Source organism: Pyxicephalus adspersus, chromosome 10 (genome assembly GCF_032062135.1).
Source record: "Pyxicephalus adspersus chromosome 10, UCB_Pads_2.0, whole genome shotgun sequence".
Lineage (NCBI taxonomy): Eukaryota > Metazoa > Chordata > Amphibia > Anura > Pyxicephalidae > Pyxicephalus > Pyxicephalus adspersus.
Window position 1 is genome coordinate 54339079 of NC_092867.1, and position 15968 is coordinate 54355046.

Sequence of the window (15968 nt, forward strand, 5' to 3'; positions counted from 1 at the left end):
ACAAGCTAATTAGTGTGGTTCATAACCCTGCCTCTTAACCAGACCAGGGATGTCAAACTCAAATACACAGTGGGCCAAAATTAAAAACTTAGACAAAGTCGCAGGCCAAACTTGAAACTGAAATAGCACCACTACAACTCCCTGCATCAAAAAATAATATTATAATACTAATATTATGCTCTGGTGCAGATTTGAACCTGTATTGAAGGTAATGTGTAGAGAAGGTACCATTTCATAATGGAGATTTCCAAAAATGTAATTTTAAAGGAGAATACAAAAATAGCAAGAGATAAATGGCTTTAATATTTAAGTACAGTACAAACAGGAGAAAAAGAACTTTGTTAGTGGAAACACAGTCAAAAATCTTGGTTCTTGTGGCATTCAATCATTACTCCCATGATACCGTTTTCTCTTTCTGGTCTTCTCTATGGACTTTAGACCTGGTGACAAATTTCTCTAAGCCCTCAGTGTAAGAGAATGCAAAGCTAGACTGTCTTCTGGGTGCCTTTTTATTCCTAAATGGCACTTGTACAAGATTTTTCTTCTTTGACAGCTGCAATAAAATAAAGGTTAGTCCATGGATTTTTTTTTTTGTTTACCAATACTAATTTAACATTTACATAAATTAGATGTCCAAAAAATAAATTGTACCAATCACAAATAAAAATTTAATTAGAAATCACTGTTGGGCAAACTGCACTAATTGCCAAACATTTAAAATGGTAACATGAGAAACTTTACTCCTGTCCTCTGATATTGGCAACAAATGATCTTTGGGCTTATTATCTTGGGTCGAAAATTTTCAGATGAAACCCTATGAGCTTTATTTATCCTACTGACACATCTACAATCTACTGAGGCACACCAAATAACATTTCTTCACTACATTTTAGCTAAAATGGGAAATTTTGTTAAAATGGAATATCACATCTACCTACTGTAGCTTATTGGAGGTCAACCATACATAATATACTCCCACTAAACAAACATATCTATGTCAATAGGCAATGCCCAACCACATTTCATAATTTGAGGAGTAATGCACCATAGTAGACGTAAGTAGTAAACGTAGTAATATTTGGATATATATGTTAGAATTTTGTTATTTGAATTTTGTTAATTGTAGCTATTCCTGAATGTGTTGACTTGGAGATCTGAAAGCATGTTCAGATGCAGAAGGAATTCATCATAAAAAGATACCAGATATAAAGTATTTTTGATCTCCAAGGGTAATGCACTTGGTAGTTCCTATGTGATATCCCTATGTGATGAGTCACATCATATACTTAGCAGTAGCTGAACTGTGAAACTTTTGATCACACCTCTTAACCATTAAATAGATACTACCCTGGATGAGATTTGGCCAACCCATGGCATAGCCCATTGAAGAGAAAGTCAGAAGAAGTGAGAGAGGAATGCAAAAGGAGGGAAGATAAAACAAATGCCCACAAATAAAGAACAAGGAATCAGGTAGCCATCTACCTTAATGTGTTGGTTCCTTGCTGACTGGATGAGCAAGGTATTACTCCCACTTGCTGGCAGAAATACTACAAAATGCAAGTTGCCAGTGAGGAAAAAAAAATTCTCACCCATCAAACCAGCAAGGCATAAAGAATGTGAAAATTTCTTAACATGTTTACCTTTATATAGTGATCTGTCTTTTCTAAGTTCTTGCCCTATGGCCTATGTCACACTTGTGATCATGTCAGTGGTGAGAAGAATAAATTACAATAAGCATGGACAACGCGTGACAGCATAGACAACGCGTGACAGCATATATATATATATATATATATATATATATATATATATATGACTCCCTCAACAGATGGTTCAATGAGACATCATGACCTAGCAGTTGAAAAGCTGTAGAATGTAAATCTCCAGCAGGAGAATGACAACATCTTTTACGTCCAGCAGTAGAGGAAATGACACATACAAGTGAGTATTTTGCTGTCCTATTGTGCTTTAGAGACCCTGCTACTGATGACCTCATTCTGCACTTACTAAAATGGAATGATAACAATTGTAAATAGTAATAATTATTTATTCTATGAATAGATAAAAGTAGGTATTAAGGCTGGTGGCAGGGTCTGTGTGGTTATTAAAGTGGATCTTTCATTTAGAGATGATGTGAGCTGCCATTGCTGACCTGGGTCTGAAAAAATCCAGATTGTCTGGTTGGTGCTCTGATTCTCTTCCTAGAATTACACTGAATCAATATGCAAGTTCATGTTGTAAACTAATTTCCACCCAACTTGCCTGACAATTATCTGCATGCTTGTTTCATGTCTGTTACTGAAACTACTGAAGCCTAAAGATCAGTCCATTGTTCAGCTATGGCAGCTTTTATAATCTCTCCTAGCGATAGGTTCACTTTAAGACCCTACATGTCTGATTGGTCCCATAGTGGCCTTCCAAGACCAGAATTAAAAAAAAGTGATTTCTGAACCATCTTGTTTTAAGGATGATCTACTAGTGCCTTTTAAACAGACCAATAAAGCATTCTTTGACCACACATCTCAAAATGTGAAAGTATTTAATTCCCAAATTATGTTATTTTGAACTAGATTATTAAAACTCAACAAGGAGCTTCAAAAGTGACGTCCCTCCTCATCCAAGACATGACCTTCTGAAGCTAATAAAAAAATATCTGAGCTTGGTTTATATGGAACAGTTATAATTGGAATGTATGAAGAAAACATCATGGGCTTGGTAACCTTGCTGAACATATAATATTTCAGCTATAGCACAGGGTTGTTTATGTGATAAACAAACCCACCTCTTTTTATCAGGAAGAGAATATTACACATTCTATCCATTTTAAAGAAAGTTTCTACTTTAAATTGTATGTAAACTGTAAATAGATTCTTATTACCATAGTTCCTTTCAGGAAGATATGTATAGTATCCTGTTGGCCCCTCTATCTAGCCATGATCTGCCTGAATTGCACAGAGGCACAAAGATCTAGTGATGATGTCCTGATGTCTATTTTAATAATGATTTAATTAATATGATGGAAAAAGCAGATAAAACTTCACCTTTAAAACAAACAACTCCACGTAGTGAATTCATATCAGAACAGATATTGTTAAAACATCAAAGGGGCATACATTAGGAGCTTCTGTCCCAGGTTTTAAAAAGAGATTCCATTGACCATACAGAAATACTGTAACTGGCTCAGATTTTAGGAACCCTTTACTTAATATTTTCAGCAGGAGGCGCTGTAAGTTGTAATTACCAACTGGCAGACAGAGACTCCCCTACTATACCAAGAGACCAGAGGCTAACAGAAGATTTGAAAAAAAAAAAAAAAAAAAATATATATATATATATATATATATATATATATATATATATATATATATAAAGCTTTGTTTTGCAATGAATGAGTAAACCTACTGGTTTGGTAAGACTTGGACTGGATAATCCTGAACAAAATCGCCAGATGAGTGATGGAATGATGCTCAAAATAATTCCTAGCAGGAAAAGAAGCCAGACGTATCCACTGCCTAGGCTGACAACCATGACATCTTAAAAAGAATGAAAATATAAGCAGTGAATATATTATTTAGTAATAGGTGCACATATAACTCATATCCATGCAGCAAGTATGTTGCAATAAAAGCTGTTGCTTTAGTACTACTATTTCATTTATCTATGAATGCTGGGAGTAGCTGCTAGTGTTACCCCCTCACCTGCTGCAAGTGATCACACCCCACTTCTTCTCTTTGCCTTCATGGGCAGTTATCCCATCTGTAGGCTGCTGTGCTTGTGTTTCCTCTACCCTGCCTCCTTTGCTGTCCAATTGCAATAGCTAAGAAGACAACATACAGACACAGCAGTATGCAGATTCATGAGCCATCAATGTTGTTGTGCCATCAGATTTTTTTACATGTAAGATTTTGCTACCTGGAAGTCAGGAAATTCAAGGGTTAGGTTCTGGGTAGGTTAAGCACTTGAGGTAAAAAAGGTTACGATAAAGCAGCAGGTAGAGGGGGTTAAGATTAGGAACTTGGAAGAAAGGGGTTAGGTTAGGCACCAAGAAATGGGGTTTGGGGTAAACTTTCTCTGCAGTTGGTTGTTGTCTTTCCTCATATTCAGTGCTTTCCTTGGTGGTATTTAGTGGTCCTAGTGGAGTGCCATGTGGAGAGACAGTCCTCCTGTGCCCCCGATTAGTCCATCTTTGGTTGCCAACAACCTCTTTTTAGAACAGGGGTGATGAGACTTGTGTGGCCGCAAAGATCATACAACTTGAACTTCAGTCCTGAAAGGCAGTTACAGTTACATCTGTCACACCCTGAACATGCACCAGGCTGTTTGGACCCTAGTGGCAGAACACTGCTGCACCAGTTTTGGGCTTGCTAAGAGGTAAAATGCTGCCACATCTACATAGCCAAGATATACAATCATATAAGGTATATATGTACTTCATATTACTATCCCTATTATGTTTATAATATATTATTATGCGCACTGGGAGACAATGTGTAGGATCTGACAGTTACCAGAGCAGCCAATGTCAGACTTATTGTTGACGTCTGCCTAACAACGAGCAATTAGCAGGAGCACTGTCATGTGCTCTCCTTTAGTTGGCTGTTGGGTTGTTGAAGTATTCATACACACTATGATTGTCCCCAGCAAAAATCTGGAGGCGTCTGACCTTGTTTGAGGTCATTAGTGATCCACCATGCTAAAAGACCAGTGGCTATCTACTAACAACTAAATTTGTATAATGCAGCGTGGACCCTCCTGCTTGTCCTCCCTATAGAACAGAGCAGACTGTAGGCTGACAAGGCTTCTACTAACTGTCCAGTATTAGTTTGGCATTTACTAGCCTGTAACAGGAAGTGTTGTCACTGGAAAGTATACCAGTCAAGAAACCGTATAAAAGATTTGCAAAAAAATGATTTGCCTAAACAAAATGTATACAATAAAGCATAGGGCCTTATTTATTAAAACTCTGAAAAAGAGGGAAAGATAAATTATCATGAGGTCATCCAGGTTCTGCCATGACGTTTTATTTTCTCCATTCCTGGAGAGCTTTAATAAATCAGACCCATAATGTCAAACAGTCCAATAAATACCCAGCCCAAAGGGATGATATGGGAAATTGAGGGTTATCATATAGCACAACATACCGAGAAAATTGAACTCAGATTGGCTAAAAAAGTAGGCAGATGGCAAAGCTGTTAAATACGTGACCAGAAAGTAGCTTCCGGGCGAGATTAGGAAAGCCAGGAGAGTTAACACTGACCATGAAGATATAGTCAGGACAGCCTGTTGGGGAAAAAAATATGTACAATAAAAAAAAAAAAACAATGCAGTTCCAGTACCATAACCCACATGTAACATTATTATTGTTTGACTAGCTGTTGGTAAAAGGACAAACTTTTTGGCTGCTAATAGTGAGGACCACTGAAGGGCTTGTAAACCCAATGCCAAAAACTTTCACCAAATATAAAACACACAAACCCAGCATAATCTTTTTAGATTGGAAGACCTGGTTTAAATGTTCTATGTTCCATTTATCTAATCAAATGAAAAGTTAAACAATACTGAAGCAGACAATAATTCCAAATACATATGCCCGTATTTTAGCTAATATATTGTAGTAAAAAAAAATCTGTGGCTGCTGAGAGGAGTATAAATATGCATGTGTGATCCTGTGAAACAAATGACAACTATAATTAGGGGCCGTTTTAGACAAATATAGGCAAATATGAAGTAGGGGCTCCACAGCATTACAGCTTCCTGAACTCCTGCCATTCTGTCAGCTGGGGTCCTAGGGAAGGTGGGGACACCAGGCAATTACTCTAAACCTGGTCCCAACTATAATGAGCAATTTAATTAGTTCCTTGTATTACGATTTATACAATGGTTACTAAAACATTGTTCTAGTCATTTAGGTAGATTTCTTACCTCAGCTGAAACAGCCAGGACATAAAGAGTGGACATGGTATATGCAAAAACCTGATAAGTGAATATGCCATGGGGCCCAGCCGAGTCAAAGAATGCAAAATAAAAAACAAAGAACACGACCAGGGAAGTGTAGACACCGTATAGAACATGTACAAGGATTCTCAGGCCAAGACACTGGTCCTTTTGACCGATTATATACAGCTCTGGATGTTGACGACTGCCTTTGCTATCCATATCCTAAAACAAAAAAATAAATACATTGTTTAAACATTTTTCACACATGCTAAAATGCACAGTTTTTACAATAAAAATGTTTAAAACCCCAAAACATTCACCATGGATGTCCTGGGCACATTAGATTGTCAGATCTCCCCTTTAAGAGTCAGGCAATATATGGCTGCTGTCTCTTAATACCATCGGTTAGTGACAAGGTCCCAATAACAATTAGAAATCAATCAGAATGGATTACAAATATGCCAATATGTGAAGAGTGCAGGCTCCACTAACAAAAAAGAAAGCTATTAGCCTGCAGATGAACAATGCCACCTTCAAGGTGCAGTATTCATCTGCAGTGCTATCTATTTCATTGTTTTACCAGTCAATATACAGTCATTATTCAACCATCCTAAATATTACAGAAATAAGTGTTTAGGTGATTTCTGCATAATTACATCATGGTTATATTCCCTCAGAGGGCACATCCATGTTATCTGGTACTTAAACTATGTCCTCAGTTTTCAGTTTTACCTGACTGAGGACATACTGTGATGGAGAAAGGGTAATGTGTGCCGTTTTACTCCTTCCCCTTATTCTAGCCCTCTATCTGCATTATGATGTTCTCTCTGTCTTGTAAGCCTTCATGGACTCCCATGTACTTAATGAACCTGGAGATATGTCTAGTTGCCTATTTTTTATTTTTGTACTTAGCCATTATAGGTATACTTACTTTATCAAGAATTCCCATGCAGAGTGATGGATATAGTGTGTATAAAATAGCATTAAGCACTAGGTACCAAGGTTCGAACATTGGCTAATAAAATAAAAGTGTTAACAAATTAGTAAAAGAAAATCATATCAGTTCAGTAAAATATTTTATACCAGTTATGTAATGTTGACTCCTTGTACCCCTGAGAATATTGACACTTTATGAAAAAAAAGAAGAAGGTTTAATTAAAAGACTAAAATAGTATGTGGTGTGATGGAAATACACCTAAAGCCTGAAGGTCGAGCAAAAAGATAAATACACAAATGAGGTTCATACAGTAAAGGAAAGTGGATTAAACTGCCAAAAGATTTATATTTGTGTCCACACAATCCTGAGATTTGCACAGGTTTGCACACAGCACAATTGGCAGGACAGGAGACCTAATTTTTCTCTGTTGCAATTCCACCTATAAGAATAACCCCACCCTGTGAATGGATAATGAAAGGAGAAGCAGCAAACTGACAATCTCATCTCCTTGTCACTCTGATCATTCCTTATCAGTATGGCTTTTACACTGCAACACACCACATTGATTCATTGTGCCCCTAACCCACTACCTTCCCTAGCACCTTTAAAAGCAAGTACAATTGGCAGGCTCCGTATTTTAAATTGCAGTTTTCTTTTTAAAGACTAACTAAATTATGAGTTTAATATTAGTTAATTTGAACATCATATTTCCTAATATAACAGCTTTTTGCATAAAAAAATAAACTTTTTAATTCCAGATATTATAGGGGCGGGGGGGTAGGTTTCTTGTACATAGCCCAAGTTGCTAGTTACAAATGACAATGGCGGGGAGAATTGTATCAGTATAATATAATAGTTAGAAAGAAAGTCTGCAATAAATGAACAAAATATTTGCCAAATAAAAAAGAAACAGGATTATTGCTTGCGTATGATTAAGGAGCTGGGATGGGGAGTGAGAAGAAGCACAAGCAGCCCAACAGTTGAGCATGCTGAAGTGCAACCAACTAGCTTGAGTGAGGTAGATGATCAGTCTGCTGCTTCTTCTTTCATCTTTCAGGTACAGGGTGAGGGTGGGAAGAAGATATGTGAGTAATACCAAAAACCCTAGCTAAAAACAGCTAGGCAGAACTATTTAAATTTTACACCTTAATCTAGGGAAATTAAAGTCCAAACAAAAGCACATATATGTGTTTTATTTGCTTTCTCAGTTGCCATTCAGAACAGGTATTTTGTCAAGCATACCAGTTCCCAATAAAAAAAGCCAATTAGGCCTGAATCCTTTGAGGCCAGTAGTGAAAAGGAAGGGGGTATGTTTCCCTTCTATTTGTCTTTAGGTCTATGAAGATCTGAGTATGGTCAGAAATGGGTAGACATTTTTCCAAGAATTACTGGCTGGGAGGTGGTAGCCCACTCTATAACTGTCCATAACTGGGACTCCAAAGAATACAACTTGACCTTTGTGTATTATAGTACACAATAAAGGGCAAAGTATCAGGCTTGATTATATGGAGCCATTTGTTATTACTACAAGGGTAGGATAAAATGGAATTATAATTCCAAGTAACCCTTAAAAATCAGAAGCATTACTTGTAACTACTGACTTACATATAGTAAGTAAGTATCTGTTTCCTTTCAATAATTTGTTGAGAATAAATAACGTTGGAGTTCAGTGACAATTGTAAATGCATAGCCTATGTCATTCATTAACATGGTAATCAAATTTCTTGGTGGTTTATTCCATTAGAAAGGACAGTCTGGATATCTTTTGCCATATAACAGAATATATACAATTTCATAGTTGTGATAGATTACTCACCAGGGAGGTAAAACAGTTAAAGAAGGAATACCAGAGGTTGTGAACGAGACTGGCAAAAGTCTTGTAGTTGTAATAGCATAGGAATTTAGAAATTCGAGCATAGGACAATCTTCCATGGAAGAACAACAGGTTTTGGAGGTAAGCGAACTGAGCCACGGCAAATTCACTAGCCAGAACAGCCTGAAGACCTTCCTTTCCAATCACCCCTACACCAATATGGGCAGCTGTAAAACAGGTACAAAAATTCTTATATCGTTAACTAGAGGCCGGGCCACATGATGAATCGGGTCCCTCAATGATTTATATCTGCCTTGAGCCAAATGCTATGTGATGAAACAATTTGTTTCCCAAGGTTTCTTGAGACTGTTCATAAGGAGGTGGGGAGAAGATAACAAAAGTCCAATTCTGTATTCCCCTTTTTTATTTTTGATTGCCACATTGTAAAATTTATAAAAGTACTTTGATTATTGTAATTATCCTAAATTAGCAATAGAATGCTTCTTTAATTTGAATTAATAACTGACTGCCAGTTTTGATGGTGACGTACTGTCCTGGCATACCTTGCGATGCCCAGTAACTGTACTGTATATATGTAAGGGCAGGGTTGTCACCCTAAAGCAAGACTAAATAGCATCTCCACCTTTACTTCATAGCAGACATTTATGATATTTATGTCACTGTTTATATAGGTAGAGCAACATATGTAAACTTACTCTTTATCATGTTGACATCATTGCCTCCATCTCCTATAGCAAGGGTGGTGACCTTTTTGTTCATCTTCACCAGTTGGACAATGCTGGCTTTCTGCTGTGGTGTTACCCTACAGCAGATGACACACTGACACTGACAAGCTAACTCCACCAAGGCTTTTAATTCGGAATTTTGGTGTGTTAAATCTTCTGTTTTGCGTTTCCAGATCAACCTCTTCCACCAGGGTAACTTTGGTGCTCCTTCTTCTGACATGTTTAAAAACCCACTCTGGGAGAAAGAACAGTGCTACAATAAGGAGCTAAAATAAGATCTGCATGTATACAGATAACTAACAAACACAACAAAAGAGCCTTTGCTCTGTAACCATTCACAACGCCAGGTTTCCTGCACGTCTATAGATTATAGGTGAACCTGTGCCTAGATCAAGCACACTAAAGTATTTATATTTTCTGAACAAGCAGTAAAACACTGTCTTAGCTTTGTTTCTATTGATGGTGCATCACACTGACCATAATCTAAAATAGTACTATATAAAAAAAGGCTGACCCCATATTGTAAAAAAAGGCTGACCCCATATTGGTTAGAAGCATTAGACTGGGCAGTATGGTTGGTCCAGTGGCTAGCATTCTCACTTTTGCAGTGCTGGGTTTAGGATTCAAACCTCGGCCAGGACATTATCTGCAAAGAGTTTGTATGTTTTCCCTGTGTTTGTGTGAGTTTTTTGTCTAGGCACTCTGGTTTCCTCTCACATCCCAAAAACATAAAAACATGCAGTAAGGCTTAGTCTACACGGACTGTTTCCCCAGCGTTTAACTTGAGGCTTTTGAAGCCCATGTTTGAAGTCCCCATGCATTCCAATGGGCTAATCTACACCAGGAAGTTTCCTTCAGGCACGTTTTTCAGCGTTGTCTTAAACGTTGCTTGCAACGTTTAAAAAAACTAAAAAGCTGGATAAACGCTGGAAAATGCATGAAAACGCATGAAGGTTTAGGATTTCCCTTTCCTCAGCCAATCAGGGAGCAGAGCAGTCAGCGGAGCTCTGCTATGCTGACAGCTCCACTCCCGCAGCCCTAGAGGAGCTGTGACATGTATTACAGTTACAGATAATGTCACAGCTCCTCTAGAGCTGCGGGAGTGATCAGGGGAGCAGAGCTGTCAGCATAGTAAAGCTCCGCTGACTGCTCTGCTCCCTGATTGGCTAAGGAAAGGGAAGCACTAGAGATGAATGGGCACAAGTCTCCCCATTCATGTCTAGTGCTGAATGGCTGAGAAACGTAAAACCTCAGCCAACCATAGAGCATTAGGGTTGAATGGAGAGGCTTGTCCTCATTTAACCCCTAGTGCCCTGCGATCCCTCACTGTCAGGAGGATTTCCAGGGCTAAGCTCATTGCAGCCCTGGGAATCATCCTGTCATTGGGATAACCTGTAAAAAAAAAAAAAATTTGTTACACAAACACACACACATTTATTAAATGATTTTAAAATTAAAGCCTCGTCCTATTTTTTACATATATTTTAACCCTTTCAGGGAATGAGTAAGGGGTTTTATGTACCCCTGTACTCATTCCCTGAAAGGATTAAAAGTAAAACTTTTATAAACGCTTATGTAAAATCGTGGCAAATCGCAGCAATTTGCGGTAAAACACGTCATAGGCATTTAAAAAAGTTTTTTAGCGTTTTAAAGTTAAGCTTTAAAACGCTTGTAAAAGTGCATAAGAACGCATATAAACGTGGTAGGAACGTTTATTTGCATTTTTAAAATCGTTCATGTAGACCAAGCCTAAAGGTAAGTTGCTATATAAACTGGCCTTAGACTGTGTTAATGACATATGATGATGGTAGGGAGTCCGTACTAGGGACATTGGATTGTGAGCCTCCCTGAAGGACAGTTTGTGACATAATTACAGACTTTGTGAAACGATGCATAATATGTCAGCACTATATAAAGTTATGAATAATAATAATAATAACTCTATTTGGAAGAATCAATATGAACCCCTAATGTACAGGTCAGACAGATTTAGACTGACCTTTTAAATTGAAGGCCAGCAGCAAAAAGCCTGATTATTTTGTAGGTTAGGAGAAGGTAAACCAGGCACATACATTGGAAGGAAGAATGCCCCAGAACCAGTGTTAAATTACATTGGTGCCGCAGAACTTTGAACTCAAAACCAATTTACATAGTAGGTTAGATTGAAAAATGTCCATCAAGTTCAACCACTAGAGAATTTAAACTTGTTGGTTATCCTCTGTGGGTGTAGGACACAACAAAGCATTGTGATTTATTACTTGCTTCTTTTGATGGCTCAGCAATTATCTCATAAAACAGACTAAGCACTCCCTACATCAGGCATGTCCAAAGTCATGCCCGGGGGCCAACTGCAGCCCATGTTCAGATTTCCACCGGCCCGGAGGCTCTGTCATAAAATCAATAAAATGTGGCCCGCTAGCACTGTTGACCACGGTATAAAATACGCACAGTAATACACGCGTACAAAAAAGCTATTTTATATTTTATTAAAGTTGATCGGGCAAAGTTGGCGGGCATAATCGGCAAGACAGGAGTCCCCATGTGTGCACAGGGAATCCCCTACATCATTATAGTGGGTGTGTGCTGTGCGGGACCCGCACGAACAACACTCACTCTGATTCCAAGAATGTGCTCTGTACGCTGCCCACACTGACACCAGACTCCGTGCACAGGGAATCCTTCACGTGACACTGGTGGGCGTGTGCTGTGTGGGACCCACGCAGACCATGCCCACACTAACCCTGATTACGTGCTGAATGCCTGGCCCCCACACAATTTCACCTCACCAAATCTGGCCCTCTGCAAAAAGTTTGGACACCACTGCCCTACATGCTTTGTGCTGTAAGAGGCCTGAATCTATCTACATCAATCCACTACAAAACTAAAAATGATGGTTTGCAATATACTTCATCCAGTGGGTTGCCCAAATGTTTTTAAAGACTTTTTTCTTGTCCAGTTGAATGAATCACTATTATCTAAAAGTTTATAATGATTTAAGGTGATTTGGGTTAATCAAGTTACAGCTATGTATGTAAGGGTTTGCTCCATTTTTAGAGAAGAAAACTCCTAAAGAAGAGTATGACACAAAGGGCCTGGAGAAGATACACTTTCATCAGTGAACCTGGGTGATCCAGCAAACCTGGAATAGATTTTTTAAAGTCAATTGCTTTTTGCTAGTAAATGTTTTGAATCCTGGACCAGATCCATTCTAGGTTTGCTGGATCACCCAGCATCACTGATGAAAGTGTATCCTCTCCAGCCTTGGGGAGCTTTAATAAATCAGGCCCAAATAGTGCAAGCAGAAACACAAATTAAAAGAGATACAGTAAATGGTAAAATGTTTCATATATTGTGGCTTGCTCATACTGGAACCTTTATGAATGCTTTCTTATTGAAAAAAATACACATTATCATATTTATAACTGGCACTTTATGTTCTGGTAATACTCCTTGATTGAAAATGTTGCACACCTTACCAAGAATTCTCCTGTAACAACCAATGCTGTCATATTTGATTCTTTTATCTCATTGGGATCATTGGCTTTTAATGTGTCATCTGTATTTCCATTCTGCTGGTTCCCATCCAAGAGATTTCTAGATGTGTTGAAATAAAAGATGCATCAACTAAAGTATGAGCAGGGTAGAACTAAATTAAAAGGGATCTATTATGATGTACGGTAGGACATCTGATTGGGAAACTTAAAATGAAATAGTCTTAAAAAGAACATGTTAGGATGGAGAATATGCCATTGCTGATTTGCATGTAAATCCTAATTCCAAATTCCATTGGCCAGGGTGTCAAGGACTTTTTATCTCCTACTCTAAGCCCACAGAGGAAGACTAACTCCTTAGTGCTTCCTGAATCCTATGGGAAGAGACTGAGCATCCCTATGTACATATAACTGGCACTAAATGCCTGAAAAAGAAGAGTGTGAAGATCTCCGATGTTACTAGACTTTGACCAATTTGACATGGAAAGAGGTGTCTGTAAACACTTTTCAGTAAAAGGGTGCAAATGCTCTAGGGAAAAAGGGGGGGGGGGAGAAGTGATCCGACACCAAGATCCGACACCAGAGTTGTTCTTTAACCTCCCTAGCGGTTCATTTCTTTCCGGTTTTATATGTCTAAAAGCGGTACATTGTTTTTCATGAAAATTTATTTTATAGTATATTGTAATAGTATAAGTATAATAAAGTTTGAAACACAAAACCATGTAAAAATAATAAAATGAATAAATTAAAAAATCTATATATTTAAAAAAAAAAAGAAAATTTAAATTTTTTTACATTTTTAAAAAAAAAAATACATAATTTACTCATACCAATATATATACTGTGAAATAAATGTTTTGAAAACAATGTACTGCTTTTACACATATAAATCCAATGTATTGCATTCAATACAGTTATTCTGTATTGAATGCAATACAAATGGATTTTGAATTTCCCGCCCCGCCCCGCTGGCAACGTACACGCACCAACGTCACCGGGAACTCCCCAGTGACTCATTGGATGCAGAAGCCGGCCGGAGGAATAGAGAAGAAGATGAAGATTGCGGCGATGGTCGACACAGGACGCCGGCTGATCAGATAAGACTGTATTTACTATTACTTCCCATAGGATTACCTACCCCGAGTGTGACTCGTGGTTACTGCTTTTAGCAACTTTTTTCCACCGAGTCACACTCGGGGTTACCGCCAGGGAGGTTAAAGAAGTACATTGAAAGCCTATTATTCTGATCCCTTTGTATCTGCTTACAAAGTTGCTGACCTGGAATGAGGACATATTGAGAAACATTTTGGAACACATAAAACACACATATTTGTTCCATGCATATCACTTGATTTGGACAACAGCCTCAGAGCTACTTTTACCTTGAAAAGTCAGCAACTGCAGCTTCCTGTAAGTGGAATTTGCATGCTTGCTTCTATTGTTATTTTAAATGACTTTACACTATATTGGTGGTTTTATGAGGCATGGAAGGAAAGCTGTTTTATCTGTGCTGCAGTTTTACTTTTATGGATAGGTCTATTTACAATGCTTGCATTAAAATAAAACAATTAAATAAATTAATATTGAGATAGGGCTACATTAACTTGTGCATTTTATTTTTTACAGGAGTTCAGTTTCCATTTGAGCAGTGTTCATCTATTCAAGATTTTCACCCTGTAAGTCTGGCAGTCCTGCTTGCCTGTCAATATAACAGTAAATTTGAACAGCTCACGCACAATATGGTTCATGTGGTCAAACACTTACCTTAACTCATCCTCTTCTAAAAGCTTCACATCATTTGAAAGAAGATTACAGGAATATGCTATGTTTATAGCTGTCTCTGCAAAATAAAATAATACCTGTTTCTAAGTATTTCTTGTTTAAATAATCAATGTTCAGCAGACCATATATACATAAAGATTATATATTACCATATATATGTAAAAAGAAATGCCTAAAAACTCCAACCAGGTCCTGGTTATCCTACAAATCACAATGTATATAAACCTTCAATCTATTTCTTAGTATGTTTGACTTCATGCGCCATTTTGGAGTTATACTGGTTTTGGTAGTTTTTATTGCATTTACTACAATTTGAAATTATAGTTCTCTACTGACATGCAAATTACCTGATTTATCCAAATCACTTGATACGGCTAGATATATAGAAGTGTCAAACTATGAAAATAGGAAGGAATAGAGGGCAGGAGCCAGCCAGAGTCAGAGATGTTTATGCACTCTATACTTGCACATGTTTGATCGGCTGTTTTAAGTCAGTGAATTTTGTATGTGATATGCATAAAAGTTGAATTTACTGTATCTTATTAACACCAGTGGCATTGACCATTAGAGAGACAGATATGAAAAGTGGAAGATGAGCACCCATTTCTATATATTTATATATGTAACATACAGTATATACAATGGTAGAGAACTAGCATCATTTCACATTGTACCTTTCTTATCCCCAGTAAGCATCCACACTTTAATATTCCCATCTCTCAAAAGTTGGATGGTTTCAGGTACTCCTTCCTGTAGCTTGTCTTCTATGGCAGTGGCTCCAAGTAGCTGAAGAAAACAGAAGAACCTATTAGTTTGCTTGGACTATAATTAAATTATTTTACATCTGCATTTTCTGATACTTACTAGTGGCTCACATAAATGGTTGGGTTATCTAATCGTTAGGTTGTGGTAATGTGAGGACATCAGTACTTCTCACTGCATTATTACACTGTGCAGGAAGCAATGTTTAGGGGGCATGCAAAGATTTACAGTCTTTTATTTATAAAAGTAATACCATAACATGCAATGCTGTGCAATAAATATTGTTGCACAGAGGAGGAAATGAGTGGTGAATTGGTGGTGGTTCAATACTTAAAATTGAGGTTGATTTCAAATCTGATTGGAACTATTCGGACATAAGAATTTTCACAATCTGACTTCTGATTTGACATTACTATACTTGTTATTGATAAGTAATATGAGCCAGCGAATTATGACATTGGTCAATGTCCACTGGCCAGATTAGCTGAACCTTACTATAC

At 37.6% G+C, this 15968-nt stretch overlaps 1 protein-coding gene across 1 annotated transcript in view; it reads right to left on the reverse strand.

Moving 5' to 3' along the window:
• Positions 1 to 288: 288 nt before the first annotated feature.
• Positions 289 to 15968, reverse strand: part of LOC140338873 (phospholipid-transporting ATPase IK-like) — a gene marked incomplete in the record, with an annotated part of 64975 nt that continues 49295 nt past the window's right edge. The window contains 10 exon segments of the mRNA XM_072423194.1: positions 289 to 553; positions 3403 to 3533; positions 5142 to 5280; positions 5923 to 6159; positions 6869 to 6952; positions 8691 to 8914; positions 9404 to 9668; positions 12910 to 13027; positions 14689 to 14764; positions 15381 to 15492. Coding sequence (XP_072279295.1) covers positions 389 to 553; positions 3403 to 3533; positions 5142 to 5280; positions 5923 to 6159; positions 6869 to 6952; positions 8691 to 8914; positions 9404 to 9668; positions 12910 to 13027; positions 14689 to 14764; positions 15381 to 15492 — 1551 coding nt within the window.